The sequence below is a fragment of the Nycticebus coucang genome, chromosome 10, assembly GCF_027406575.1.
Source record: "Nycticebus coucang isolate mNycCou1 chromosome 10, mNycCou1.pri, whole genome shotgun sequence".
Lineage (NCBI taxonomy): Eukaryota > Metazoa > Chordata > Mammalia > Primates > Lorisidae > Nycticebus > Nycticebus coucang.
In genome coordinates, this window is record NC_069789.1 from 57170298 (window position 1) to 57197845 (window position 27548).

The window sequence follows — 27548 nt, forward strand, 5'->3', positions numbered from 1 at the left end:
TTGAGCTCATAAGTTCAAGACCAGCCTGAACAAGAGGGAGACCTTGTCTCCACTAAAAAAAAAAATAGAAAAACAAGCTGAGTGTGTGGTGGGTGCCTGTAGTACCAGCTACTTGGGAGACTGATGCAAGATCACTGAGCCCAAGAATTTGAGGTTGCTGTGAGCTATGATGCCATGGCACTCTACCCAGGGCAACAGAGTGAGACTCTGCTCAAAAAAAAAAAAAAAAAGGCAGTTTTGTATATGACTTAGGAAGAAAAGTTTTTTAGCAGATGAGTGACATATGATTTGGGACTTAGAAATCTGGCTCTGGGGCTCAGCACCCGTAACACAGTGATTATGGTGCTGGCCACATACCCTGAGGCTGGCAGATTCTGAACCGGCCCAGGCTAGCTAAACAACAATGACAATTGCAACAACAACAACAAAAAATAGCTGGGCATTGTGGTGGGCACCTGTTGTCCCAGCTAGTTGGGGGCTTGAGGCAGAAGAATTGCTTAAGCCCAGGAGTTTGAGGATGCTGTGAGGTGTTAATGCCCCGGCACTCTACCGAGGGTGACATAGTTAGACTGTCTCAAAACAACAACAAAAAAGAAATCTGGCGCTCTGGCATCTTTGTCAGAGATTGAGGCAGGCAAGACTAGAGCCAGGGAAATGTAATTATGATAGTGAGGGTGTGGGGCAGGATGGGCTCAATCATCTAAACACTTGCAAGTTGCATTTTTCTAAACAACTGTAGTTTCATCAACTGTTAGAGGAAGCCAATGGAAACTGCTACTCTGACCTGAACTATTGTAATAGGGAGAAATTGGTTGGCAAGTAGAAATACTAGGACTAGTTGGAGAAAAGGTTTGTGAAATTTTAGTTTGTGGCAATCAAGTCTTTAAGGAGATGGAGTAATTCAGAGAATAGACATTATTCCTTATCATGAAACTGGGAGGGAAGGGCTTGAGAGGCCCAGAAAGCTAAAATGCAGTTTGGAGAAAGGATCCTAACAAGAGTAAAAGGAAGAGGAACCTGAAAAAGCTCGTAGCTATTAATAATAAATGGAAGTTTAGCTGGGCATAGTGATGAACTCTTATATTTTCAGCTACTCTGGAGGATGAGTTATGAGGATCCCTTGACCCAGGAGTTCAGGGCTGTAGTGCCCTATGAATAGCCACTTCACTCCAGTCTAGGCAACATACAGAGACGTTGTATTTGAATGAATGAGTGACTGAGTGGAAGTTTGAGCACTTTGAAAAAATGGTGAGCCTGACTTGGTGCCTGTAGCTCAGAGGCTAGGGCGCCAGCCACTACACCGGAGCTGGCAGGATCGAATCCAGCCTGGGCCAACTACAACCAAAAAATAGCCAGGCGTTGTGGTGGGTGCCTGTAGTCCCAGCTACTTGGGAGGCTGAGGTAAGAGAATTGCTTAAGCCCAAGATTTGGAGTTTGCTATGAGCTGTGACTCCACGACACTCTACTGAGGGCAACATAGAGACTTTCTCAAAAAAAAAGTGATGATCCAGCATGAGTCTACATCTGTAATGGCTCATGAGACTTTGACCTGTTGGTTCTCTCTTTTGATGCGTTTCAAATGAACAGACATAGTACGTATTTGTCAAGACAGTAGAAATAATGCAGAGTACACATTCAGAAAAAATTATCTTTCCCTTCCCATATATTAAATGAAGTTTATTCTTTTATCCTTTTTTTTCCTTGCTCATAGAAAGGGGCTTTTTATTTTACTTTACTTTTCAAGACAGGGTCTTGCTCTGTTTCTACAGTGTATCATAGCTAACAGTAGCCTATATTTTATGAAAATTGAGTCTCATTATGTTGTTCAGGCTGGTCTTGAAATCCTGGCCTCATGCAGATTCTCTCACTCTAGCCTCCCAAAGTATTAGAATTACAGGTATGAGGCACTGCAGCCGGCTAGGGCTTAGTTTTCGCTTTCATTTTTTATTTTTATTATTTATTTATTTATTTATTTATTTTGAGTCAGTCTCAGTACATCACCCTTGGTGAGAGTGCTGTGGCATCACAGCTCACAGCAACCTCAAACTCTTAGGCTGAAGCGATTCTGTTGCCTCAGCCTCCCAAGTAGCTGGAACTACAGGCACCTGCCACAATACCTGGCTATTTTTGGTTGCAGTTGTCATTGTTGTTTTAGCTGGCCCAGGCCGGGTTTGAACTCGCCAGCCTCAGTGTGTGTGACTGGCGCCATAACCACTGTACTATGGGCACCTCGTCATATATATATATATATATATATATATATTTTTTTTTTTTTTTTTTTTTTTTGGTTGTAGTTGTCATTGTTGTTTGGCAGGCCCGGGCTGGATTGAACCCACCAGCTCCAGTGTACGTGGCTGGAGCCCTACTGCTGAGCTGTTGGTGCCAAGCCTAAGTACTAAATGTCTTTCTTTTTTTTGTGTGGCCAGGGCTGGGTTTGAACCCGCCACTTCTGGTATATGGGGGCCAGCGCCCTACTCCTTGAGCCACAGGCATCGCCCCATATTTTTATTTTTTTTGAGATGGAGTTTCACTTTGTTGCTCTCAGTAGAGTGCCTTGGCATCATAGCTCACAGCAACCTCAAACTCTTGGATGTAAGCAGTTCTCTTGCCTCAGCCTCCCAAGTAGCTGGGACTACAGGCATCTGCCACAACACCCATCTATTTTTATTGTTGTTGTTGTAATTGTCATTTGAAGTTGTTGTTATTGTTTAGCATGCCCGGGCTGGGTTTAAACCCTCCAGCTTCAGTGTATGGCTGGTGTCCTAACCACTGAGTATGAGCACTGAGCCCGAATGTATTTCTCTTTTCTCTTCAAGCTTTGGTTTTCCTGCCATGGTTACAGTCTTCCCCTCTGTAGATTATGTATGTGGTAACCTTTAGCTTTTCTTCTAATATTTTTGTTTTCTAAAGGCATTTTCTTTAATTTAGCTGCAGTTTTTAAATTTATTTATTTTTTATTCTTTTTGAGACAGAGTCTCAAGTTGTTACCCTCTTGAGAGGCAAGTAGAGTGCTGTGGGGTCACAGCTCACAGCAACCTCAAACTCTTAGGCTTAAGCGATTCTTTTATCTCAGCCTCCCAAGTAGCTGGGACTACAGGTCCGTGCCACAATGCTTGGCTATTTTGTTTTGTAGTTGTCATTGTTGTTTGGCAGGCCCAGGCCAGGTTCTAACCTGCCAGCCCTGGTGCATGTGCCCGGCACCCTAACCACTGAGTTACTTGTGCCAAGCCATTTGCAGTGGTTTTAATATTTCACCTTTTCAAAGGTATTGTTTTTGTTTTTGGGAAATGGCTGTTGAATGTTTTTCACTATCCAAGAATAGGATTGTTAGCAACGAATATAGCGAATTTTGTGTTTTGTTGACCACCAGATTACATTTCAACCTAAATGCTGCTATTAGGAAGGAGAATGATTGCTTTTGCTAATAAAGGTTTCAGAGAATAGTTGGGACTTAATTTGACTATTTTGCTTAGATTCTTGCCTTTCCCTGCTTTTCATTTTAACAAATATGGAAATAAACCATGAAATGCTTAAAGGGTGTGGTAGGGAAAGTTTTTTTGTTTTTGTTTTTAAAGAAACAGAGTCTCACTCTGTTGCCCTTGGTAGAGCACTGTGGTGTCACAGCTCACAGCAACCTCCAACTCCTGGGCCTAGGCGATTCTCTTGCCTCAGCCTCCTGAACAGCTAGAACTACAGGTGCCTACCATAATGCTCGGCTATTTTTTTGTTGCAGTTTGGCCGGGGCCGAGTTCGAACCCACCACCCTCCGTATATAGGGCTAGTGCCCTACTCACTGAGCCTCAGGCACCACCCGGGAAAGACTATTATTAGACCTGGATATGTCAACAGTTCTCAAACTTTTTGGGTCTCTGAATCCCTTTACACTTTTAAGAAAGTTGAGGACCCATAAAGACCTTTTGTTTATGTAACATCTACTGATGTTTACCAATTTAGAAATTCAAACTAAGATAGTATTTTTAAAGTTTATTATTATTATTTATGGTTAAAAATAACCGTAATAAATCCATTACATGTTTATATAAATAGTTTTTTTTTTTTGAGACAGAGTCTCATTATGTTTCCCTTGGTAGAATGCTGTGGTGTCACAGCTCACAGCAACCTCAAACTCTTGGTCAAGCAATTCTCTTGCCTTAGACTCCCAAGTAACTGGGACTATAGGCGCCCACCACAATGCCTGGCTATTTTTTGGTTGTAGTTGGCCTGGGCTGGATTTGAACCCACCAGCTCTGGTGTATGTGGCTGGTACCCTAGCCACTGAGCTATAGGTGCTGAGCCTAAATAGTTTGCTTTTGAAACAAAGAAGTATTAAGTGAGAAGAATGGCATTGTTTTACATTTTTACTAGTCTCTTTAGTGTTTGCCTAAATAGAAGTTGTCATGGATTCCCACATGTGCTTCTGTATTCCCTCTGTTGCAATATCACAGGTCATATAGCCTCAGGAAAACTCATAGGTATTCTTAGGAGATAATGAAGAGTGCAAAAGACATCTTAGTATGATAACAAAAATAGGTGCAACCTCATGGAGCCCCTAAAAGGGTATTAATGCCTCCCTTTGTTCATGACTTGTATGATCCTTGGTATATGGCTCATGTTCCATCAACTCCCTTTCTTTGCTTTGTTGCAGAGTCCTTTGGGCAGAACTATCCAGAGGTAAGAGTATAGTTTTCTTATGATTTTAGGAACGTGGTAACTACTTTTTCCTTATTAGAATGAAAAATGCTTTTGGATCCTTGTTTTTTGACAGAGAAGCATTAAGTGTGATAATATATCTTTTGCCCTGATAAGGACCTAAGTATAATTTTGATTAGAGGAAAATAGAACTTTAATTGAAGGCTTTTTCACAGCACCATTTCTTGAACATGTTTTTGCCCATGTGCTTCTCTAGTTTTGATCATGTTTTTATAATAATATGTATGCCATATGTGTATTCTACTTTCTTTTTTTTTGTGTGTGTGTGATTTTTTTTGGCCCGGGCTGTGTTTGAACCCACCACCTCCGGCATATGGGACCGGTGCCCTACTCCTTGAGCCACAGGCGCCGCCCGTATTCTACTTTCTTTTTTTTTTTTCTTTTTTTTTTTTTTTTTGTAGAGACAGAGTCTCACTTTATGGCCCTCGGTAGAGTGCCGTGGCCTCACACAGCTCACAGCAACCTCCAACTCCTGGGCTTAAGCGATTCTCTTGCCTCAGCCTCCCGAGCAGCTGGGACTACAGGCGTCCGCCACAATGCCCGGCTATTTTTTGGTTGCAGTTTGGCTGGGGCTGGGTTTGAACCCGCCACCCTCGGTATATGGGGCCGGCGCCTTACCGACTGAGCCACAGGCGCCGCCCCCGTATTCTACTTTCTTAAGGATAAAAATAATTCATAACACTTGAATGCATTTCACTATAGTCATTGTGGCTTGAAATTTGATTTCCCTAATGCTACACATACAGGCTTTTCCAGGGTTTGGTTTTGGTTTTGTTTGTTTTTTTTTTTTTTTTTTTTTTTTGTAGAGACAGAGTCTCACTGTACCGTCCTCAGGTAGAGTGCCTTGACTTCACACGGCTCACAGCAACCTCTAACTCTTGGGCTTATGCGAATTTCTTGCCTCAGCCTCCCAAGCAGCTGGGACTACAGCTGCCCGCCACCACACCCGGCTATTTTTTTGTTGCAATTTGGCCGGGGCTGGGTCTGAACCCGCCACCTTTGGCATATGGAGCTGGCACCCTACTCACTGAGCCACAGGCACCACCTTTTTTTTTTTTTTTTTTTTCCTTTGAGACAGAGTCTCAAGCTGTCACACGGGATAGAGTATTGTGGCGTCACAGCTCAAACTCTTGGGCTTAAGCGATTCTCTTACCTCAGCCTCCCAAATAGCTGGGATGACAGGTGCCCGCTACAACGCCCGGCTATTGTTTTTTTGTTTTTTTTGGTTGTAGTTGTCATTGTTTTTTGGCAGGCGCGGGCTGGATTTGAACCCATCAGCTCTGATGTATGTGGCTGGTGCCCTAGTTGCTGAGCTATAGGTGCCAAGCTTTTATTTTTATTTTTATTTTTTTTGAGACAAGAGTCTCAGTATGTCGCCCTTGCTAGAGTTCTGTGGCATCACAGCTCATAACCTCTAACTCTTGGGCTTAAGCAGTTCTCTTGCCTCAGCCTCCCAAGTAACTGGGACTACAGGCGCCCGCCACAATGCCCGGCTATTTTTGTTGTTGTTTTTGACTGTAGTTGTCATTGTTGTTTGGCAGGCCCAGGCTGGGTTCTAACCAGCCAGCTCCGGTGTATGTGGCTGGCGCCCTAGCCGCTGAGCTGAGCTACAGGTGCTGAGCCCAGGTGTTTTTGTTTTAAATAGTTTTTCTTGGCATAAATTCTCTGAAGTACCATTACTGGGTCCATAGATGTGACTCTTTTAATGATTTCTGTTATTATATATTTTGCTGATTTTCCTCCAGATAGTTTGTACAGTGGTAATGTTCCAAAAATCTATCATTGGCTTTTATAAATATTTATTTATTTATTTTTGAAACAGTCTCACTATGTTGACCTCCGTAGAGTGCCATGGTGTCACAGCTCACAGCAATCTCAAACTCTTGGGCTCAAGCAGTTCTCTTGCCTCAAGTCTCTGAGTAGCTGGGACCACAGGCACCTGCCACAATGCCTGGCCATTTTTTATTGGGGGGGGTGGGTGCAGTTGTCATTGTTGTTTAGCAAGCCCGGGCAGTCTCTAACCTGCCACCTTCAGTGTATGTGGCTGGCACCCTACTCACTGAGCTAAGGGCGCTGAGCCTATTTTAATTACCTTAATAGGTATAAGAAGACAATATGGAGGGATTATTGTGGTATACCTTACAAATTAAATTCAATAGAAGTATCAATGATAGAGAAACTTTAGGAAATAATTTGGATGCCTGGTTATTGCTTGTATTCTTGTATTTGTTTTAATTTTTAGGAGGCTGATGGAACTTTGGATTGTATCAGTATGGCCCTGACCTGCACCTTTAACAGGTGGGGCACACTGCTTGCAGTTGGCTGTAATGATGGCCGAATTGTCATCTGGGATTTCTTGACAAGAGGCATTGCTAAAATAATTAGTGCACACATCCATCCAGTCTGTTCTTTATGGTGAGCAATTTTTAAATTAATATGTTAAATGAGAGGAGTGAATGATGACTATTTGCCATTCTCAGTGTAGACATTTTAATTTTAGAGTTTTAAATCTTCAGCCATTAGTAATACAATTTATCAAGTTTATGTAGACCCTGAACCCATGCTGTCCTTGTCCTTTTTGGGGAGAAATTTATTGTAATATGGATCTATGTCAGACTCTGAGAATATCATAATATTGAAGTGAAATATTTACAGATTACAACTGTAGTATAATTGTGATATTTATCTTTCCTTTAGAATGATCTAGTTAGTTAGGACAGAAGTTTGAAAATCATCTAGTGTAGCTTTGTCCAAGTTAATGAATTCTAGCAATTTTTTTTTGTACCCTGGGTGATGCTGTGGCATCATTACTCACAGCAGCCTCACACTTTTGAGCTCAAGTGATCCTCTTATCTCAGCCTCCTGAGTAGCTGAGACTACCAGTACCTGCCACAGCACCTGGCTCATTTTCTATTTTTAAATTTATTTATTTTTTTTTTTTCAGACAGTTTCACTGTGTTGCCCTTGGTAGGGTGCCATGGTGTCATGGCTCACAGCAACTTCAAACTCTTGGGCTTAAGTGACTCTCTTGCCTCAGCCTCCTAAGTAGTGGGACTACAGGTGCCTGCTGCAACGCCTGTCTATTTTTGTTGTTGTTGTAGTTGTCATTGTTGTTTGGCAGGCCTGGGACTGGTTTCGAACCCGCCAGCCCGGGCGTATGTGGCCAGTGCCCTACCTGCTGAGCTACAGGCACCAAGCCTAATTTTCTATTTTTAGTAGAGATAAGTTTTGCTCTTGTTCAGGCTGGTCTTGAACTCCTGATCTCAAGAGATCCTCCTGCCTTGGCCACCCTTACAGGTGTGAGCCGCCACACCTACCTGAATTCCAACAATTTTAATTATCACCAGCCTTCCTGTTCCTTCAGTGAAATATAGTTATAAGGCTTCCGTCAAATACAGAAATAGCTGAAATATGCTGTTATATAAATTCCTATTGATTTTACTCTCATTTTCTGCAACTGTTTGCTCCAGAAAATAGCCTCTAATTAGATTACAGTTAATTAATTTATAACTATTGCCTTTTGTCTGAATGGAAGCAGTAGTGTATTACAAAACAGTGGATGAAAGGAGGCCCGGATCCCAGTCTAGTTTTGACCACTGATGTACTTGTGGTGTGGGCCAATACTTTTCTGTAATATGCATAATGGGAGCTCTGGCCTGGATTGTCTCTTGGGTTCCTTCCAGCTCCTTTGTGTTTCTTTGGTTGTCTTCTTGTAGTAAAGATTAGGTAAATTTTTTTTTTTATTTTTATATAGAGTCTCACTTTGTCACCCTCAGTAGAGTGCTGTGGCATCTTAGCTCAACAACCTAAGACTCTTGGACTCAAGTGATTATCTTGCCTCAGTCTCCCAAGTAGCTGGGACTACAGGTGTCCGCCATAGTGCCCGGCTATTTTTTAGACATGAGGTCTTGCTCTTGCTCAGGGCAATCCACTCACCTCAGTCTTCCAGAGTGCTAGGATTACAGGCATGAGCCACTACGCCCGGCTAGGTAAAATTTTTTGACAGCTTAAACATGTATATATACAGTTCACATAATATAAAATTTAAACCATTTAAAGGGTAAAATTCACATGTTTTTATATATTTAGAGTTGTGCAACCATTATCACAGTCTAATTTTAGAATGCTTCCTTACTAAAAATGTGTGGCCAGGCGAGGCACAGTGGCTCACACCCACAGTCCTAGCACTCTGGGAGACTAAGGTGGGTGTATTCCTTGAACTCAAGAGTTTGAGACCAACCTGAATAAGAGTGAGGCCCTCTCTCTACTAAAATTAGAAAAAACAAGCTTGAGTGTAGTGGTAGGCACCTGTATTCCCAGCTACATGGGAGGCTGAGGCAAGAGGTCACTTGAGCCCAAGTATTTGAGGTAGTGGTGAGCTATGATGATGCCAGGGTGATGAAGTGAGACTCTGTCTCCAAAAAAAAAAAAAAAAAAAATGAAGCATGACCAGGTGCTGGTGGTTTATGCCTGTAATCCTAGCACTCTGGGAGGCTAAAGTGAAAGGTTGGCTGGAGATCAAGAGTTTTAGACCAGCCTGAACAAAAGTGAGACCCTGTCTGTACTATAAATAAGAAAACTTAGCTGGCCATGGTGGTGCACACTTGTCGTCAGTTTCAGCTGCTCAAAGATGGAAGCAGGAGGAACAGTTGAGCCCAGGATTAAGAAGTGTGTATATTTTTATTTAAAGTAATGTATACTCATCATTTTAGAAAATGATGGAACAGGAAAGTAGAAGTAACAAATATTTTCCATAGTCTTACTACCTAGATGTTACTACTGGAAATACTTAGTTTATGTATTTTTTTTTTTTTTACTTTGTCATCCTTTGTAGAGTTCTATAGTATCACAGCTCACAGCAACCTCAAACTCTTGGGCTTAAGCAATTCTCTTGCCTCAGTCTCCCAAGTAGCTGGGAATACAGGTTCCTGCCACAATTTTTAGGGATGACATCTTGCTGTAGCTCAGGCTAGTCTTGAACTTGTGAGCTCAGGCAGTCTACCCGCCTCATCTTCCCAGAGTGCTATAGTTTCTGTAGTTTTTAAGGGTAGTTTGTAATCATTCTTTTATATTGTGCCTTTTTACTTCCTAACACTGTCTAGACATTTTCCTGTCTGAGTTGCCTTTAAAAACTTTTTTATGGTTATGTATCTTCTGATAAATAAACTATAATTTAATTAACCACTTTCTATTTTTCTTCCATTATGTAATGTTTAGTGAATGTCTTTTTGTGCATAAAGTTTTTCTCATATATCCATTCATTCATTCAGCAAATGTTGAACTTGAATTATACATACCTGGTAATATGTTAGGCACTGGTGACACAAAAACAAATGAGAAATTCCATTTTTTTTTTTTTTTTTTTTTTTTTGAGATAGAGTCTTACTAAGTCACCCTTGGTAGAATGCTGTGTTATTTCAACTGACAGTAACCTCAAACTTTTGGGCTTAAGTGATTCTCTTGCCTCAGCCTCCCAAGTAGCTGGGACTACAGGCGCCTGCCACAACGCAAGGGAATTTTTTATTTTTTATTTTTTTTGCTGTGGTTGTCATTGTTTAGTAAGCCTGGGCTGGGTTTGAACCCACCAGCCCCAGTATATGTGGCCAGTGCCCTAACCACTGAGCTACAGACACCTAGCCAGAAAAATTCTTGATTATTAGGGTGAGGTGGGTGTGCATATAGATTCATTTAATAAAGCTTTGTAGGTCTTATATGAGAGCTATATTTGAGATTTAGTGGAGTCGTGAAGGTGCAAAGAAGGAAGCAGTTGTACCAAAGGGCAGAAAGGGCTTCATAAATGAGGTAATTTCTAACCTCAAACTTGTAAGATGAGTGGTTGTTTGCCTGGTATACTTCAGGTCCAGGACACTGCATAGGCAAAGGCATATTAGCTTGAAAAAAGTATGGTAAGATGGGGCTATTCCAGTGTGGCTGGATCGTGGTATGGGAGATGAGGTGTGGCAAGAGCCAGGTGAGCTAGGGTCCTCAAGGAGAACCTTGTATGCCATACTCTTGAATTCGAACCTTATCTTGTATGTACTGTGAAATTATTATTATTTTTTTTTTTTGTAGAGACAGAGTCTCACTGTACCGCCCTCGGGTAGAGTGCCGTGGCGTCACACGGCTCACAGCAACCTCTAACTCTTGGGCTTACGCGATTCTCTTGCCTCAGCCTCCCGAGCAGCTGGGACTACAGGCGCCCGCCACAACGCCTGGCTATTTTTTGGTTGCAGTTTGGCCGGGGCCGAGTTTGAACCCGCCACCCTCGGTATATGGGGCCGGCGCCTTACTGACTGAGCCACAGGGGCCGCCCAGTACTGTGAAATTATTAAGAGTTTGGTGAAAAAGTGACATGATGGTATTTTTTTCCTTTTTTTAAAAATTAAATCATAGCTGTGTACATTAATGCAATTACCTGGTATAATGTGCTGGTTTTATATACAATTTGAAATACTTTCATCAAACTGGTTAACAAAGCCTTTACCACATTTTCTTAGTTATTGTGTTAAGACATTTATATTCTACACTTAGTAGATTAAGTGTAACAAGTACCCTTGTAAAATGCACCATAGGTGTGGTCCCACCAATCACCCTCCCTCCAGGGTTTTATTATTATTATTATTTTTTTTTTTTTTAGAGACAGTGTCTTTGTCGCCCAGGCTGCATTGCAGTGGTATGGTTAGAGCTCACTGCAGCCTGGAACTTCTGGGCTCAAGCAGTCTTCCCACCTCAGCCTGTTAGTAGCTAGGACTATAGGCTTGGGTCACCGTGCCTGGCTGAGTTTGAACTGACTGGCCTCAAGTGATCTTCCAAATACGGCCTCCCAAAGTGCTAGGATTACAGGCGTGAGCTACTGCCCTCCTCCTCAGCTTTTATTTTAGAAGAATCTTCAAAGCAACACATAGGAAAGGGGATTGAAAGGGACAGTGAATGAATTTAGGAGAACTTATGCAGTCTAGGCTAGAGATGATGAGAGTTGCATCATCTAGTGAGACAAACACTGAGAAATGATAAACATAAGAGGGCTTAATCAGGTTAGAGATGTGAGTGAATTGGAAAAGTAAAAATGGCTCTCAGGTTTCTGGCTTGGATGAAGATATTCATTAATGAAGGACTAAAGGGAAAATAATGAGTTTGAGATCATAGTTGCATGTCTCCTGTTATATTTACTGTATTTTATTACACATACAAGAGAACCTCCATAGTTGCCCACCTCCCTATGTTGATCACCTCCTTAAGTTGACCTAATGTTCATAGATGAGACATGCACCATGTGTACATATCAATACAGGAGGCCTAGTTCTTTACGTTCAACCTTTGTATGTTGACCAGTTTGTTATAGGCCCTTGGGTGGTCTATCGGCAGAGGTTCTGCTATATTTATTTTATGAATATCTTCCCTGTAAGATGGTTAAATGTGAGAATACGACCCTTGTCTGTCATTTCACTGCTGTATTTCCAGCTTCTAACTGGTATACAGTATACATTTGGATATGTGTTGGATGAGTAGGAATGTCTTGATGGAGATGCACAGTAGGCATTTGATCTGTGATTTTTCGTTACAGTGGACTTCCAGAAGTATGTTGTTAGGTAGTCAAAGGGTATGAACAATGAGAGGCTTTTCTCCGCACTCCAGCATTTTTAACTTTTTCAAATCACAAAGTTTATACTTGATTATTAAACTTTTTTTTTTTTTTGGAGACAGAGTCTCATTCTCTTGCCCTGAGTAGAATGCTGTGGTGTCAGCCTAGCTAACAGCAACCTCAGACTCCTGGGTTCAAGTGATCCTGCCTCAGCCTGTGAGTAGCTGGGACTACGGGCACCTGCCACAATATTTGGCTGATTTTTCTGTTTTTAGTAGAGATGGAGTCTTGCTCTTGCTCAGGCTGGTTTTGAATTCTTGCGCTCAAGTGATCCTCCTACCTCAGCCTCCTAGAGTGCTGGGATTACAGGAACAAGCCTGGCTCAATTGATTATTAAATATCTTTTTTTTTTTTTTTTTTTTAGACAGAATCTTACTTTGTTGCCCTCAGTAGAGTGCCATAACATCATAACTCACAGCAACCTCAAACTCTTGGTGATTCTCTTGCCTCAGCTTCCTGAGTAACTGGGAGTCCTGGCACCCGCCACATGCCCAGCTATTTTTCTTTTTTTATGCCCAGCTATTTTTATACACAGGCTGGTCTTGAACTCCTGAACTCAGGTCGTCCACCCACCTTGGCTCCCAGAGTGCTAGGATTAATAGGCATGAGCCACTGCACCTGGCCTCATCCAGATGTTTTTAAACAAAAATGGAGCCATACCATATGATTTGTTTTGTAGCTTGCTTTTCCATTTAAGATATAATAGATCTGGGCGGTGCCTGTGGCTCAATGGGTAGGGTGCTGGCCCCATCTACCGAGGGTGGCGGGTTCAAACTCTGCCCTGGCCAAACTGCAACAAAAAAATAGCTGGGCGGGGCGGCACCTGTGGCTCAGTCGGTAGAGCGCCGGCCCCATATACCGAGGGTGGCGGGTTCAAACCCGGCCCCGGCTGAACTGCAAACCAAAAAATAGCTGGGCGTTGTGGCGGGCGCCTGTAGTCCCAGCTACTTGGGAGGCTGAGGCAAGAGAATCGCTTAAGCCCAGGAGTTGGAGGTTGCTGTGAGCTGTGTGATGCCATGGCACTCTACCGAGGGTGATAAAGTGAGACTCTGTCTCTACAAAAAAAAAAAAAATAGCTGGGCATTGTGGCAGGTGCCTGTAGTCCCAGCTGCTCATGAGGCTGAGGCAAGAGAATTGCTTAAGCCCAGGAGTTTGAGGTTGCTGTGAGCAGTGACACCACAGTACTCTACCAAGGGTGACATAGTGAGACTTTGTCTCAAAAAAAAAATAATAAATAAAAAAAATATATAGTAGATCTTTTTTTGTGTGTCTCATCATTTAAAATAATTGTCTGTGTGTAGTATTACATAGTATACATGCATCATAATTAACTGTTCCCCATTCCCCCCCTCCCCGAGTTCTGTAACCTGGGCTAGAGTGCAGTGGCTGCATCATAGTTCACTGCAACCTAGAACTCCAGGCTCAAGCAATCCTTCTGCCTCAGCTTCCCAAGTAACTGCACTACAGGCATGTGCCACCCGGCTAATCTTTTATTTTTTTGTAGAGGTAGGGTCTTTTTCTTGCTCAGGCTCATCTCAAGAACTCTTGCCTTCAAACAGTCCTACTACCTCAGCCTCCCAGAGTGCTACAATTATAGGCGTGGGCCATGGTGCCTAGAGTATATTGGTACCTGTATGTTTCTTTATTCTGTTTTGTTTTTTTGAGATAGAATTTTGCTCTTTCGCCCTGGGTACAGTGCAATGGTATCATCTTAGCTCATGCAACCTCAAACTCATGGGCTCAAGCAATCTACTTGCCTCAGCCTTCTGAGTAGCTGGTATTGGCCTCAGCCTCCTAAATAGCTGGGCCTATAGGTGTGCACCATGGTGCCTGGCTAATTTTTCTATTTTTAGTAGAGATGAGTGTCTCCACTCTTGATTAGGCGGGTCTCAAACTCCTGAGCTGAAGCAATCCTTCTGCCTCAGCCTTCCAGAGTGCTAGGATTATAGGTGTGAGCTACCATGCCTGGACAATGTATTATTTTAACACACTGACTGGCACACTAGAATTTTTTTTTTTTTTTTTGCCTGGGGCCACAGGGTTTTTATTAGGTCAAGATAGACCAAGAGGTGTGTGAGTTATATATGCTTTACGAGGGCCATGGCTCAAAAGTACTATAAATTAACTACAACTCATGGTAGTATGTTATTAATTGTATAACATTTGAATGTTATTAGGAGAGAAGCTAAGGAAATAAGGAAGGTTCACCAAGAGAAATGTTATTTAGGCATGATAACTGTCTTCATTTATTAGAGAGCCGATTTGTGAAAGACAGAAACAAATGGTCCTGGAAGTAGAAACAGAACTAGTAAGTGAAGAGAAGTTATGACGAAACAGATATTCACTTAGTTTAGAGTATTCAGGCAGAGGTGCTGTGGGTGGGATAGACTGTCCCTGCTTAGTTTTCTGTCTCCTTTTTGAAGATGCTACAGAAGAAATTTAAGCACTGAGTGGGGGCTATGGGTAGAACTTAAATGATCCTTAAGACTCTTTTTGAGATGGAGTTTCACTATGTCGCCCTTGCTAGAGTGCTGTGATATCACAGTTCACAGCAACCTCAAACTCTTGGGCTCAAGCAATTCTCTTGCTTCAGCCTCCCAAGTAGCAGGGACCTCAGGCGCCCACCACATGCCTGGCTATTCTTTTGTTGCAGTTGTCTTTGTTGTTTAGCTGGCACAGGGCTGGGTTCAAATCTGCCACCCTTGGTGCATGTGGCCAGTGCCCTCACTGTGTACGGTGCCAAGCCAATCTTTAAGATTCTTAATGAAGGGCGGCGCCTGTGGCTCAATCGGTAAGGCGCCGGCCCCATATACCGAGGGTGGCGGGTTCAAACCCGACCCCGGCCAAACTGCAACCAAAAAATAGCCGGGCGTTGTGGCGGGCGCCTGTAGTCCCAGCTACTCGGGAGGCTGAGGCAAGAGAATCGCTTCAGCCCAAGAGTTGGAGGTTGCTGTGAGCTGTGTGAGGCCACGGCACTCTACTGAGGGCCATAAAGTGAGACTCTGTCTCTACAAAAAAAAAAGATTCTTAATGAAGATGTATCATCTGTCTTTGGGAAAGTAAAATTTTAAGATGTTAGAAAGTATGATAATCCCTAATTCTTAAGCTTATAGAGTTTGGAATTGGAGAATACATTTTTTAAATTTTTAAAAATTTAATTACATGTATTTTTGAGACAAACTCTCACTCTGTTGCTCTAGGCTAGAGTGCTGAAGTGTCGTAGCTCACAGCAACCTCAAACTCCTGGGCTCAAGTGATCTTCCTCCTGCCTTAGCTTCCTGTATAGCTAAGACTACAGGCTCCCTGCCACCACTCCTGGGTAGTTTTTCTATTTTTAGTAGAGATGGGGCCAGCCATCTCTTTAGCTTTAGCTCAGGCTGGTCTTGAACGCTTGAGCTTAAGTGATCCTCCCACCTCAGTCTCCCAGAGTGCTAGGATTATAGGCATGAGCCACCATGCCTAGCCGATTTTTTTTTTTTTTTTTGAGATAGTCTTACTTTGTTGCCCTCAATAGAGTGCTGTAGCATCACAGCTACAGCAGCCTTTAACTCTTAGGCTTAAATGATTCTTTTGCTTCAGCCTCCAGGGTAGCCGGGACTACAGGCACCCGCCACAACACCTGGCTATTTTTTGTTGCAGTTTGGCCAGGCCGGTTTTGAATCTGCCATCCCTTGGTTTATGGGGCTGGTGGGTGCCCTACTCACTGAGCCACAGGCGCCGCCCTAACATATATATATATATATTTTTTTTTATGAGAGAAATCTTAGTTTTTATTTCTGTTTATAACTTAAAATCAGATTTCCCTGCATTGTAACAGATATATAAGCTAAGAAAAAATATATAGTGCAGAAGTGTTTAATGGGAAAATGCAATTATAGCAAACATTTGTTCTTAGTTAAATTGTACTAAAAGGCTTATAAAAATAGCAACAAAACCTGTCCCTTGTTTTTCCTCACTCCCACTCTCGTGCCATTCCCAGTAGACTTCTATTTTGTGGGACTCTTTATTCTGATGTTCATTTTTATATTTCTGAATAACTGTGTATGTTGCTTTTTCTTGGCTTGCTAATTTCAGAAACTTATTTATAGGCTTCCTGTTAACTCACCCTTTTACCTCCGACTGTCCATTGAAATATGGTGAGCTGCTGGCTTTTTTTGTGGTAAATTCTCATTTTAACATCTTTAGGCCTCTTCTTTCTGATTCTTATTCGATGGAAATATCCTTTAATTGCCTTTCTTAAGGTTTATCACAATTGATTTTAGGTGTTTCAGACCTGGTGGGAGAGAGGCGCAGAGACCTTTTGTATGCAGATGTGAAATTACTCCTCAGCTCACTCCTGCCTTCCTCTGGAGTTTGGGAATGTATCTTACCTCTGACACAAATAATTAATATTTTTTGAGCACTTATTATGCGCCAGGCATTGAGCTTAGAGTTTAATATGTATTAACTTTAATTCTCTGCAGGGAGACACTTAGATGAGGAAATTAAAGCTCATAAAGGTTATATAACTTGCCTGAGAGTACATAGTTAGAAGGTAGTAGTGTCTAGGCTTGAGCAGAGGTCTGACTTTTGAGCTGTGTTCTTAACTATGAAGATCATTTTGCCGGCTAAGTTCCTCAGTAGCAACTCTTTATTTCAAAATTTGGTAAATTTTGGTATTGGATTTCTTTTTTCTTCTGTTTTTTGCGTCTCTGTTTCCTGTCTTCCTGTGGGTTACTTGAACAAGTTTTTAGAATTCCATGTTGATTTATCTAGTGTTTTGAGATTTCTTTGACTAGCTTTTTAGTGGTTACTAGGTATTATATCATATATCCATAACTTAATCATAGCCTGCTGTTGTTGACAGTTTACCAGTTCAAGTGAAGTATGGAAACCTTCCCTTCCTTTTGTCTCCTTGTTCTCCCTTGTGTATAATGTAATTGTCTTAAATATTCCTTCTATATTCATTTAGACTCACGTAAGAGTCTTATGATGTTTGCTTTAAATATCAAAACTTCAGGGAAAAAAAGCATGTTATTTACCTATTTTTTTATATTCTTTTCATTGTTTTTTCTTCTTGATATTCCAAGATTTTTCTTTTATTTTCTCCTTTCCATTCAGAGAACTTTCTTTAGTTCTTTTAGGGATATGTCTGCTGGCAACACATGTCTTGATTTACCCCTTTGTTCCTAGGTTGACAGTTCTTTTCTTTCAGCACTAGAAAACTGTGTCACTTCCTTGTGGCCTCCATGGTTTGTTTGTTTCTTTTTCTTTCTTTTCTTTTTTTTGAGACAGTTTCACTTTGTCGGGGTAGAGTGTTGTGGCGTCACAGCTCCCAGCAACTCTAGCTCTTGGGCTTAGGCAATTCTTTTGCCTCAGCCTCATGAGTAGCTGGGACTACAGGCGCCCGCCACAATGCCCTGCTATTTTTTTGTTGTTGCAGTTTGGCCAGGGCTGGGTTTGAACCTGCCACCCTCGGTATATGGGCTGGTGCCCTACTCACTGAGCCACAGGCCTCTATGGTTTCTGATGAGAAATCTGCTATCATTTGAATTATTGTTCTCCTATCGGTAAGGTGTCATTTTTCTTTTTCTTTTTTTTTTTTTTGCAGTTTTGGCCGGGACCAGGTTTGAACCCGCCACCTCCAGTATATGGGGCCGGTGCCCTACTCCTTTGAGGTGCCACCCAAGGTGTCATTTTTCTCTTATTGCTTTCAAGATTTTTTCTTTGTCTTTAGTTTTCAGAAATTTGTTTATATGTCTTAGAGTAGATTCTTTTAGATTCATTCTATTTGATGTTTACTCAGCTTCTTGAATCTGTATGTTTTATGTCTGTTTCCAAATTGGGGGAAAATTCAAATACTTTTAAACCTCACTTTCTTTGTTCTTTCCTTCCAGACCTGATGACATAGATAATTAGTTGCTTTTATTATAGTCCTGCAGGTCTCTGTTTTTTTTTTTTCCTCCCAGTCTATCTTTTCTCTATTGTTTAGATTGGGTAATTTTTATTGTTTGATCTTCCAATTCATTGATTCTTTCCTTTTTTTCTCCATTGGCTGCTGAATTTATCTACTGAGTTATGTTTTTTTTTTTTGTTAATTATATTTTTCAGTTCTATAACTCCCATTTGGTTATTAGATCTTCTGTGTCTTTGCTGAGTCTTTTTCTTTTTTCATGTTTTTCATGTTTCAAGCATGTTCATAATGGGTGGTTGAAGCTTTTTGGGGGGGCAGCGTATTACTTTGTTGCACTCACAGTAACCTCAAAGTCTTGGGCTTAAGCAGTCCTCTTGCCTCAGCCCCCCAAGTAGTCCCGGGGCACCTCCCAAGTGTGGCAGGTTCCCTGGGACTACAGGCACCTGCCACAACACCCAGCTAGTTTTAGAGACAGGGTCTCACTGTTGTTCAGGCTGGTCTCAAATTCCTGAGCTCAAGCAATTCACCCACCCAGGTCTCTCAGAGTGCTGGGATTAGAGGTGTGAACCACCAAGCCTGGCCTTTAGTGATTGAAGCATTTTTATGGTGGCTGCATTAAAATCCTTGTCAAATAATTCTAACATCTATGTCTTCTCTACATTAATCTTTTGATTGTCTTACTCATTTTCAGATTGTTTTTGAGTTGATGAGTGATTTTTTTAGTTGAAACCTGAGAATATGAATTACTTTTATGAGACTGTAGTTTTGTTTTGTTGTGTTTTTTGAGAAAGAATTTCGCTCTCTTGCCCTGGGTGAAGTGCGGTGGTGTCATCTTAGCTCAGTGTAACCTCAGACTCCTAGGTTCAAGCAATCTTCCTTCCTCAGTCTCCCCTGTGGCTAGGACCATATGCCCACCCAATGCTTGGCTAATTTTTCTATTTTTAGTAAAGCTGGCTAGTTTTTCTATTTTTAGTAGAGACAAGGTCTCATTTTTGCTCAGGTTTGTTTTAAACTGGCTTCAAGCAGTCTGCCTGCCTCAGCCTCCCAGAGTGGTAGGATTGCAGATGTGAGCCACTGAGCCTGGCTTGTACTTTTTTTTTTTTTTTTAAGAGGCAGGATCTCACTCTGTCACCTTGGCTAAAGTGCAGTGACACAGTCGTAGGTGTTCACTGCAGCCTCGAACTCCTGGGATCAAGTGATCTTCCTATCTAAGCCCTCAAGTAGCTTGAACTATGGGTGCATCCTACCATGCCTGGGTAATTATTATTATTATTGTTATTATTATTTTTGAGATAGTGTCTTTTCTGTTGCCCTTGGCAGAGGGCCATGGCGGCATTACAACTCACAGCAACCTCCAACTCTTAGGCTTAAGCCATTCTCTTGCCTCAGCCTCCCAAGTAGCTGCGCCTACCACAGTGCCCGGCTATTTTTTGGTTGTAGTTGCCATTGTTGTTTGGCAGGCTCAGGTTGGATTCAAACCCGCCAGCTCTGGTGTATGTGGCTAGCACCCTAACCAGTGAGCTATAGGCGCTGAGTCCGTGCCTAGGTAATTAAAAAAAAAAAAAAAAAATTTTTTTTTTTTCCTTAAGTGATGGTCTTGCTGTATGGCCCAGGCTCATCTTTAGGCCTTAAGTAGTCTTCCCACCTCCACCTCCCAAAGTTTTGGGATTACAGATGTGAGCCACTGTGCCCAGCTTATAGATCTTACTTAGATCTTTTGTTTTAGCAGACCTTCTCTGGTACTGTATAGGGGAAGAGAGGGTGCCATCTTGTTATTGCCAGATTGGGGTGGAAGTCCAGGATTTTCACTTGGGCCTATTACTGCTAGGTGGGATTCGAAGTTTACGTTCTTCAGTAGGCCTTTTTTGTTGTTGTTGTTGCAGTTTGGCCAGGGCTGGGTTTGAACCCGCCACCCTCGGCATATGGGGCCGGCGCCCTACTCACTGAGCTACAGGCGCCGCCCTCTTCAGTAGGCCTTTGATGATACCAACCTATTGGGAAGGAGTACTTTGTCCTTCCCCCATATGGCCTTCACTGACACTGTGGTGGTAGGATTTCGTTACTGCTGGTGGTAGTAAAGTCTCCCTCCCCACTGGGCCTTCTCTGGCACCACCCCAGTGAAGAGGGAAAGGGGACTTGTTGCAGCTGTGTAAGGGTGACAGTCTAGGCTATCTGCTTGGACCTTACTGAATAGGGTGGGGGTGAGGCTTACGGTTTTTTCGGTGGTGTTTGGCTAGAGAAGAGTGCTTGTCTAAAAGTTTTATCTTGCTAGGCTGTCCTTACCTGGTCTTACAGCTGGAGGCAGGCTCTTGAGGCTTTTTGTGGGTGCCCATTGACATTACTGGATTTTTGGCTTCTCCTTTTACCCAGTTCAGGATATGTGAGGCAAAAAGAAAACTGAAGGGACTCATTGTTGTGTCATCCTTCAGGTTCTGTAGTCTCTGGCTCAACTGTCTCTGCCGTACCTTTCAGAGTCCTTTTTTTTTCTTTTTGGTCTATTTTATATGTAATGTTTAGGGTATTTAGCTGTACTTAACAGAAGGAATTAATTCTTTCTCAGTTCTTTTCTTATTTTAATTACAGATTCTTTCTTTCTTTCCTTTTTTTTTTTTTTTTTGTAGAGACAGAATCTCACTTTACGGCCCTCGGTAGAGTGCGTGGCCTCACACAGCTCACAGCAACCTCCAACTCCTGGGCTTAAGCGATTCTCTTGCCTCAGCCTCCCAAGTAGCTGGGACTACAGGCGCCCGCCACAACACCCGGCTATTTTTTGGTTGCAGTTTGGCCGGGGCCAGGTTTGAACCCGCCACCCTCGGTATATGGGGCCGGCGCCCTACCGACTGAGCCACAGGCGCTGCCCTTTCTTTTCTTTCTTATTTTGAGACAGTGTCTCACTCTGTCATGCAGTGGCTTCATCATAGCTCACAGCAACCTCAAACTCCTGGGCTCAAGCCATCCTTTTCTCTTAGCCTTCTGAGTAGCTGGGGACTACAGGTGCATGCCACCAGGCCTGGCTAATTTTTCTGTTTCTTGGAGACAGTGTCTCATTTTTGCTCAGGCCGGTCTGATTTTCTGACCTAAAGCAATCCTCCTGCCTCAGCCTCTCAGAATGCTGGGATTACATCTCTGGACTACTGTACCTGACCTCTTTTTCTTTTATTTACATTTTGTTCTGGGATTACTTCAGAAAGTTCAGTTACTTCTGTGCTCTTTTAACCTGTCTCCCCAAAAAACTCTCAATTTTTTTATTCTGTCAAAACTCTTAAGGGCCACCTGATTTTTAGACTCTTCTAAGAAGATGTTTGTATTGTTTGTTTGAAGACAGGATTGCTCTTTGTCACCCAGCTTGATCATAGCTCACTGCAGCCTTGAACTCCTGGACTTAAGGCTGGCTCAGCTTTCCAAGTTCTGGGTCTATAGGTACCCTGTTTCCCCGAAAATAAGACAGTGTCCCCAAAGATGCACTAGGTCTTATTTTCAGGGGACGTCTTATCTTTCCTGTGAGTAGGTCTTATTTTCGGAGGATGTCTTATTTTCGGGGAAACAGGGTATCTGCCACCATGCTCAGCTAATTTTTGTATAGATGGGGGTCTCAATATGTTATATCCAGGATGGTCTTGAACTCCTGGGCTCAAGGGATCCTTCCACCTTGGCCTACCAAAGTGCTGGATTGTGGGCACGAGCCACCATGCCCAACCTATGAATCTATTATTTCACTAAATACCTTAATGTTATCTTAAAATATTAAGAGCTTTCTAGGGCGGCGCCTGTGGCTCAGTTGGTAAGGCGCCTGCCCCATATACCGAGGGTGATGGGTTCAAACCCGGCCCCGGCCAAACTGCAACCAAAAAATAGCTGGGTGTTGTGGCGGGCGCCTGTAGTCCCTTGTCCCTTGCCCCTTGTTTCTTGAGGCAAGAGAGTCGCTTAAGCCCAGGAGTTGGAGGTTGCTGTGAGCTGTGTGAGGCCACGGCACTCTACCGAGGGCCATAAAGTGAGACTCTGTCTCTACAAAAAAATATATATATATATTAAGAGCTTCCCTTACTGGATGTGAAAATGTCATGAAAACATTCTTATTTATTGCTTCATTGGGAAAGCCTGTGGATTTGAGTATATGTTAAAAAGACAGAAACAGCAAATGTCATTGACCTCTCTGCAATTAGGACGATGTGTGTGACTCTGCAATTAGGACGATGTGTTTTATCGTAAGAGTGGTATATGATATACTTTAACCAAGAATATGCACTAAATTACCCCTTTTTCTTCCCAGCTGGAGTCGAGATGGTCATAAGCTCGTGAGTGCTTCCACTGATAATATAGTGTCACAGTGGGATGTTCTTTCAGGCGACTGCGACCAGAGGTTTCGATTCCCTTCACCCATCTTAAAAGTCCAATATCATCCACGAGATCAGTATGTTTAATCTAAGCAATTCCTTCCTGGGGTGGGGTCTAATTCTATGTGGATTAGGTCTAGGCTTATGACAGTTTTAAGGTTTTAGGAGATAAACACACATCTCTTCGAATCTTCTACATAAAATCTTTTTGTCTAGTTTGCTCTACTGAATACATTTAGGGAGAATGTACTATATTATATAATTTAAAACTAATCATTATTAAGACTTTGGAAGTGGCAGAGGTGGGGATAAATATAATGCTGGTCTTTGACCTGGGGCTTTTCCCCCTTTGACTTCTTTAGGAGGGGGAAAGAGTTCAGTTATTAAAGCTATATTTGAGAAAATGTGTTACTACCATTCAATTACCCAGACATAACTCTTTTCATATCTCTGGGTTCTTTTTTAGTCAAGTTCTCTTTAAATATGAAGCTTATTAAACAGGGTAGACATAAAGTTCATGTGCAAGATAAAATAGTTTAATTGCACAAGTGCTTTACATCTTAGTACATATTAAATGTACATAAATAGGTACTTTATAAAATTGTGATCAGTATTTTGCCTTTTTATTTTGCATTTTGTTAGTTTGCTCTGTTTTCATAATTATTTTTGGATGATTACATTTTATTTTGTGGAAGTAGGATCCATAATTTTACTCATCTTTTTCCTGGTATTAGACATTTGGAAATTGTTTCCCAGTATCTCAGATTTGCTTGGGCTAAGAGAGTTGATGAGAGCAGTGGACAGGGATCAGGGAAAAGGACAGGGAATCAGCCTGCTGATGCCAAAGCAACAGCCAATGTACTGTTCATATTTTTAAACAGGAACAAGGTTCTCGTGTGTCCCATGAAATCTGCTCCTGTCATGTTGACCCTTTCAGATTCCAAACATGTTGTTCTGCCGGTAGATGATGACTCCGATTTGAACGTGGTGGCATCTTTTGATAGGCGAGGGGAATATATTTATACAGGAAATGCAAAAGGCAAGGTAAGCCTTGAAGCCTAGAAATTGGTTAAATAAGGATCAGGCATCTTGTGCATTGGCTCATTTTGTATTTACTTGTTCTACTTCTGAAATTTCTTTTATTCCTAGACTAAGCATTACTTCTGCTTATGGCAAATGTAGTCTATTTTTCTCCCATGCCTTAATAATAATTTTTGTTTTTCGTGTTTAGAGTGGTCAGAGATTATTTGACCTAGAAAAGGATGGAAGGGCCTTTACTGGATGTTTAAGGGCCAGTAAATTTCAAAAGTCATGTTACCAACTGAACACCGCTGATGAAAATAAATGCCTTAATACCTGGTTTTATAAAATACATAGTTTAAGGCCAGCTTAACCTATAGAATTGAGACTTTATTATCCTTTTTTCTTCTTAAACTTCTGACTTCTTTGGGATGTGTAGGCCCTTTTGTCTGGGAAACATTGTAGAAAGTGTTTCTTCTGTGGAATAAGAAGTCAGGTTAGATGAACTTTAAGGTTCTTTTTATACTTAAAGTAGTTTCATGGGGGACTTTGTTTTGTTTGTTTTTAATTGGGATAGTAGAATTTCACAGCTATTTTAGAAAGTGGCAATTTTTAAAAAATTGTGTCAAAATACAGATGACACAATTTACCATTTCAACCATTTTTAGGTATATAGTTCAGTAGTAATAAGTACTTTACATTGTTGTGCAGCCATCACTATCATCCATCCATAGAACTGTTTTCTTTTTATAAAACTGAAACTCTGTACCCATGGAACAATTAATTTCCAATTTCCTGCTCTTCTTTAGCCCTTGGCAACCATCATTCTGTTTTCTATCTTTATGAATTTGACTACTCAGGTACCTTATAGAAGTGGAATCATATGGAATTTACCCTTTTATGACTGGTTTATTTCACTTAGCATAATGTCCTCAAGGTTGAGGACATAATTGTATCATGTTTCAAAATTTTCTTTTCAAGGTTTAGTAATACTTCATTGTGTGTATATACCACATTTTCCCTGTTCATCTGTCAGTTATACATGGGTTGCTTTCAGTTTTTGGCTATTGTAAATAATGCCAAACATATTTTGAGAGTTGTTTAAGACCTCATCTTTTATTTGAGGAGACAAAAAGCCAGTACCAGTTAATCAGGTTGAATACTTGGGAATAGAAATGTTTGTATTTTTATCCAGTCTGTGCCCAATTTTAGAAACAGATCTCATTACTATTAATTATCACAATACTTCTCCCCCCTTCTTTTAAACTTTAGATTTTGGTTCTGAAAACAGATTCTCAGGATCTTGTTGCTTCCTTCAGAGTAACAACTGGGACAAGCAATACCACGGCCATTAAATCAATTGAATTTGCCCGGAAAGGGAGGTAGGTGCTTACATTTTTAGGGATAGCTTTATTTTTTTCTTCTTCTTTTCCTTTAAAGTAGTACTGTGGTCTCATCAGGTACAGTTTTAAAAGTGAGTAGAATACAAAAATACATTGAGATTTTCAGTGAATGGTCAGTGCTTAAAACCAAAATCCCTGGGATATAGTAAGCTCTTAGTTTTTTGATTAATTAATTTATTTTTTAACTTTTTTTGAGACAGAGTCTCACTCTGTTGCCCAGGATACAGTGCATGGCATCAGTCTAGCTCACAACAGCCTCAAACTCCTGGCTTCAAATGATCCTCCTGCCTCAGCCTCCTGAGTAGCTGGGCCTTCAGGAGCCTACCATGATACTTGGCTAATTTTTCTCTTTTTAGTAGAGACAGTGTCTAGTTCTTGCTCACACTGGTCCTGAACTCCTCCTGAGCTCAGGCAGTCCTCCCACCTAGGAGGATCTAGGAGAGTGCTAGGATTACAGGCAAGAGCCACCATGCCAGCTCTGCGCCATAGCACAGTGGTTATGGCATCGACCACATACACTGAGGCTGGTGGGTTCAAACCTAGCCTGGGCCAGCTAAACAACAATGATGACAACTACAGCAAAAAAACAGCTGGGCATTGTGGCGGGTGCCTGTAGTCCCAGCTACTTGGGAGGCTGAGGCAAGAGAATCGCTTAAGTCTAAGAGTTTGAGGTTGCTGTGAGTTGTGATTCCAAGGCACTATCAGCAGAAACAAGAAGAGCAGTAGTCATCCTATTTTTGGTTAGGAACACCCATATATAAGGGACATTCATATTCAGAACGGCATGGTGGATCACACCTATAAACTCCAGTACTTAAGGGGGCTAAGGTGGGGGAGGATCACTTAAGGCCAGGAGTTCAGGAACAGCTTGGGTAACACAGAGAGACCCTGTCTCTACAAAAAAAAAAAAAAAAAAGAAAAGCTGGACATGGTAGTTCAGGCCTACAGTTCCAGCTGCTGGGGAACCTGAGATAGGAGGATCATCTGAGTCCAGGAGTTTGAGACTGCAGTGAGCAAAAATTACACCACTACATCCAGTGTAGGCAAAAGACCCAGACTCCGTCCCTCAAAAAACCCAAAAAATCTCAAACCTATAAGAAAGTGATGAAACAAGTTATATTTTATTTTTGCTTATTTATTTTTTTGTTTGTTTTTGTAGAGACAGAGTCTCACTTTATCACTCTCAGTAGAGTGCTGTGGCGTCACACAGCTCACAGCAACCTCCAGCTCTTGGGCTTAGGTGATTATTCTCTTGCCTCAGCCTACGGAGTAGCTGGGACTACAGGCGCCTGCCACAACACCTGGTTGTTTTTTTGTTGCAGTTTGGCTGGGGCCGGATTTGAACCTGCCACTCTCAGTATGTGGGGCCGGCGCACTACCCATTGAGCCAGAGGCACCGCCCTTAAGTTATATTTTAAATAGATTTCTAAGACACCTGCTATACTTCCAGTAAAAAATTAGACATTTTTAAAAATGATATATTTAGTTAATTCATTAAGAAGAATATATTGTATAATATATGTAACAGGCCAGTGAAATGAAGTCTTAATATATACATTTAACTATAAGCTTGTGAATTTAGAAGCTGGTTTCATTTTAGAGGTCTTAGGCATTAGTTAATCATATGTTAGTTAATCACTGACAGTTTGTACATTTTGAGTTCAGGGATACATAGGAAGTTATAAAACATTGTTGTGTAAGTTATATTTTGGTTTGAAAGGTGACAAGTAGATATGTAGGTATTATAGTCTATTAGATTTTTACTCTTCAGTTTTTCTTTATTAGTTGTCTTGTAGTAGTGTTCTAAGTAACTGTTAGTAATAGAAAATTTTGACAGGAACAGATTAATGACCTCTGGTGTTTATATTTTTATCTTTCCTATAGTTGCTTTTTAATTAACACAGCAGATCGAATAATCAGAGTTTATGATGGCAGAGAAATCTTAACCTGTGGAAGAGATGGAGAGCCTGAACCCATGCAGAAATTGCAGGACTTGGTGAATAGGTATGTGTCACAACTTAGAAGAATATGTGATAATTCATGACCTGGGTTCAGGTTCCAGTTCTCCTTGGTACTTTCTTTGTGCTTTAGGACCCCATGGAAGAAATGTTGTTTCTCTGGGGATGGGGAATACATAGTGGCTGGTTCTGCCCGGCAGCATGCCTTGTACATCTGGGAGAAGAGCATTGGCAACTTGGTGAAGATTCTCCATGGCACGAGAGGAGAACTTCTCTTGGATGTAGCTGTGAGTAGAGTCGGGTGTTGCTGTTGTTACATAAGCCAGAATATCAGTGGGTTTTGTTTGTTTGTTTATTTGTTTTTTTGAGATAGAGTAGCACTTGTCACCCTGCATAGAGTGCCGTGGAGTCAGCCTGCTAGCTCACTACAACCTCAGACTCCTAGGTTCGAGAGATCCTCTTGCCTCAGCCTTACCACCTGTAGCTGGGAATACAGGTGTCCGCCATAATGCCCAGCTAATTTTTCTATTTTTAGTAAAAACTGGATCTCGCTCTTGCTGAGGCTGGTTTTGAACTCTGAGCTGAGGC

The 27548-nt window shown here is 41.7% G+C and overlaps 1 protein-coding gene across 7 annotated transcripts in view; it reads left to right on the forward strand.

Annotated features, from left to right (window-relative positions):
• RBBP5 (RB binding protein 5, histone lysine methyltransferase complex subunit) overlaps positions 1–27548 on the forward strand; it is a 51152-nt gene that overhangs the window by 9458 nt on the left and 14146 nt on the right. For 5 of the 7 annotated variants that reach the window (XM_053606954.1, XM_053606949.1, XM_053606950.1 and 2 more), the window contains exons 2-8: positions 4646–4671; positions 6953–7125; positions 22516–22656; positions 23461–23623; positions 24872–24981; positions 26887–27006; positions 27094–27247. In XM_053606954.1, the coding sequence (XP_053462929.1) occupies positions 4646–4671; positions 6953–7125; positions 22516–22656; positions 23461–23623; positions 24872–24981; positions 26887–27006; positions 27094–27247 (887 nt within the window). The remainder of the gene's footprint in view (positions 1–4645; positions 4672–6952; positions 7126–22515; positions 22657–23460; positions 23624–24871; positions 24982–26886; positions 27007–27093; positions 27248–27548) is intronic. The other 2 variants (XM_053606952.1, XM_053606956.1) reach the window with 2 other exon arrangements.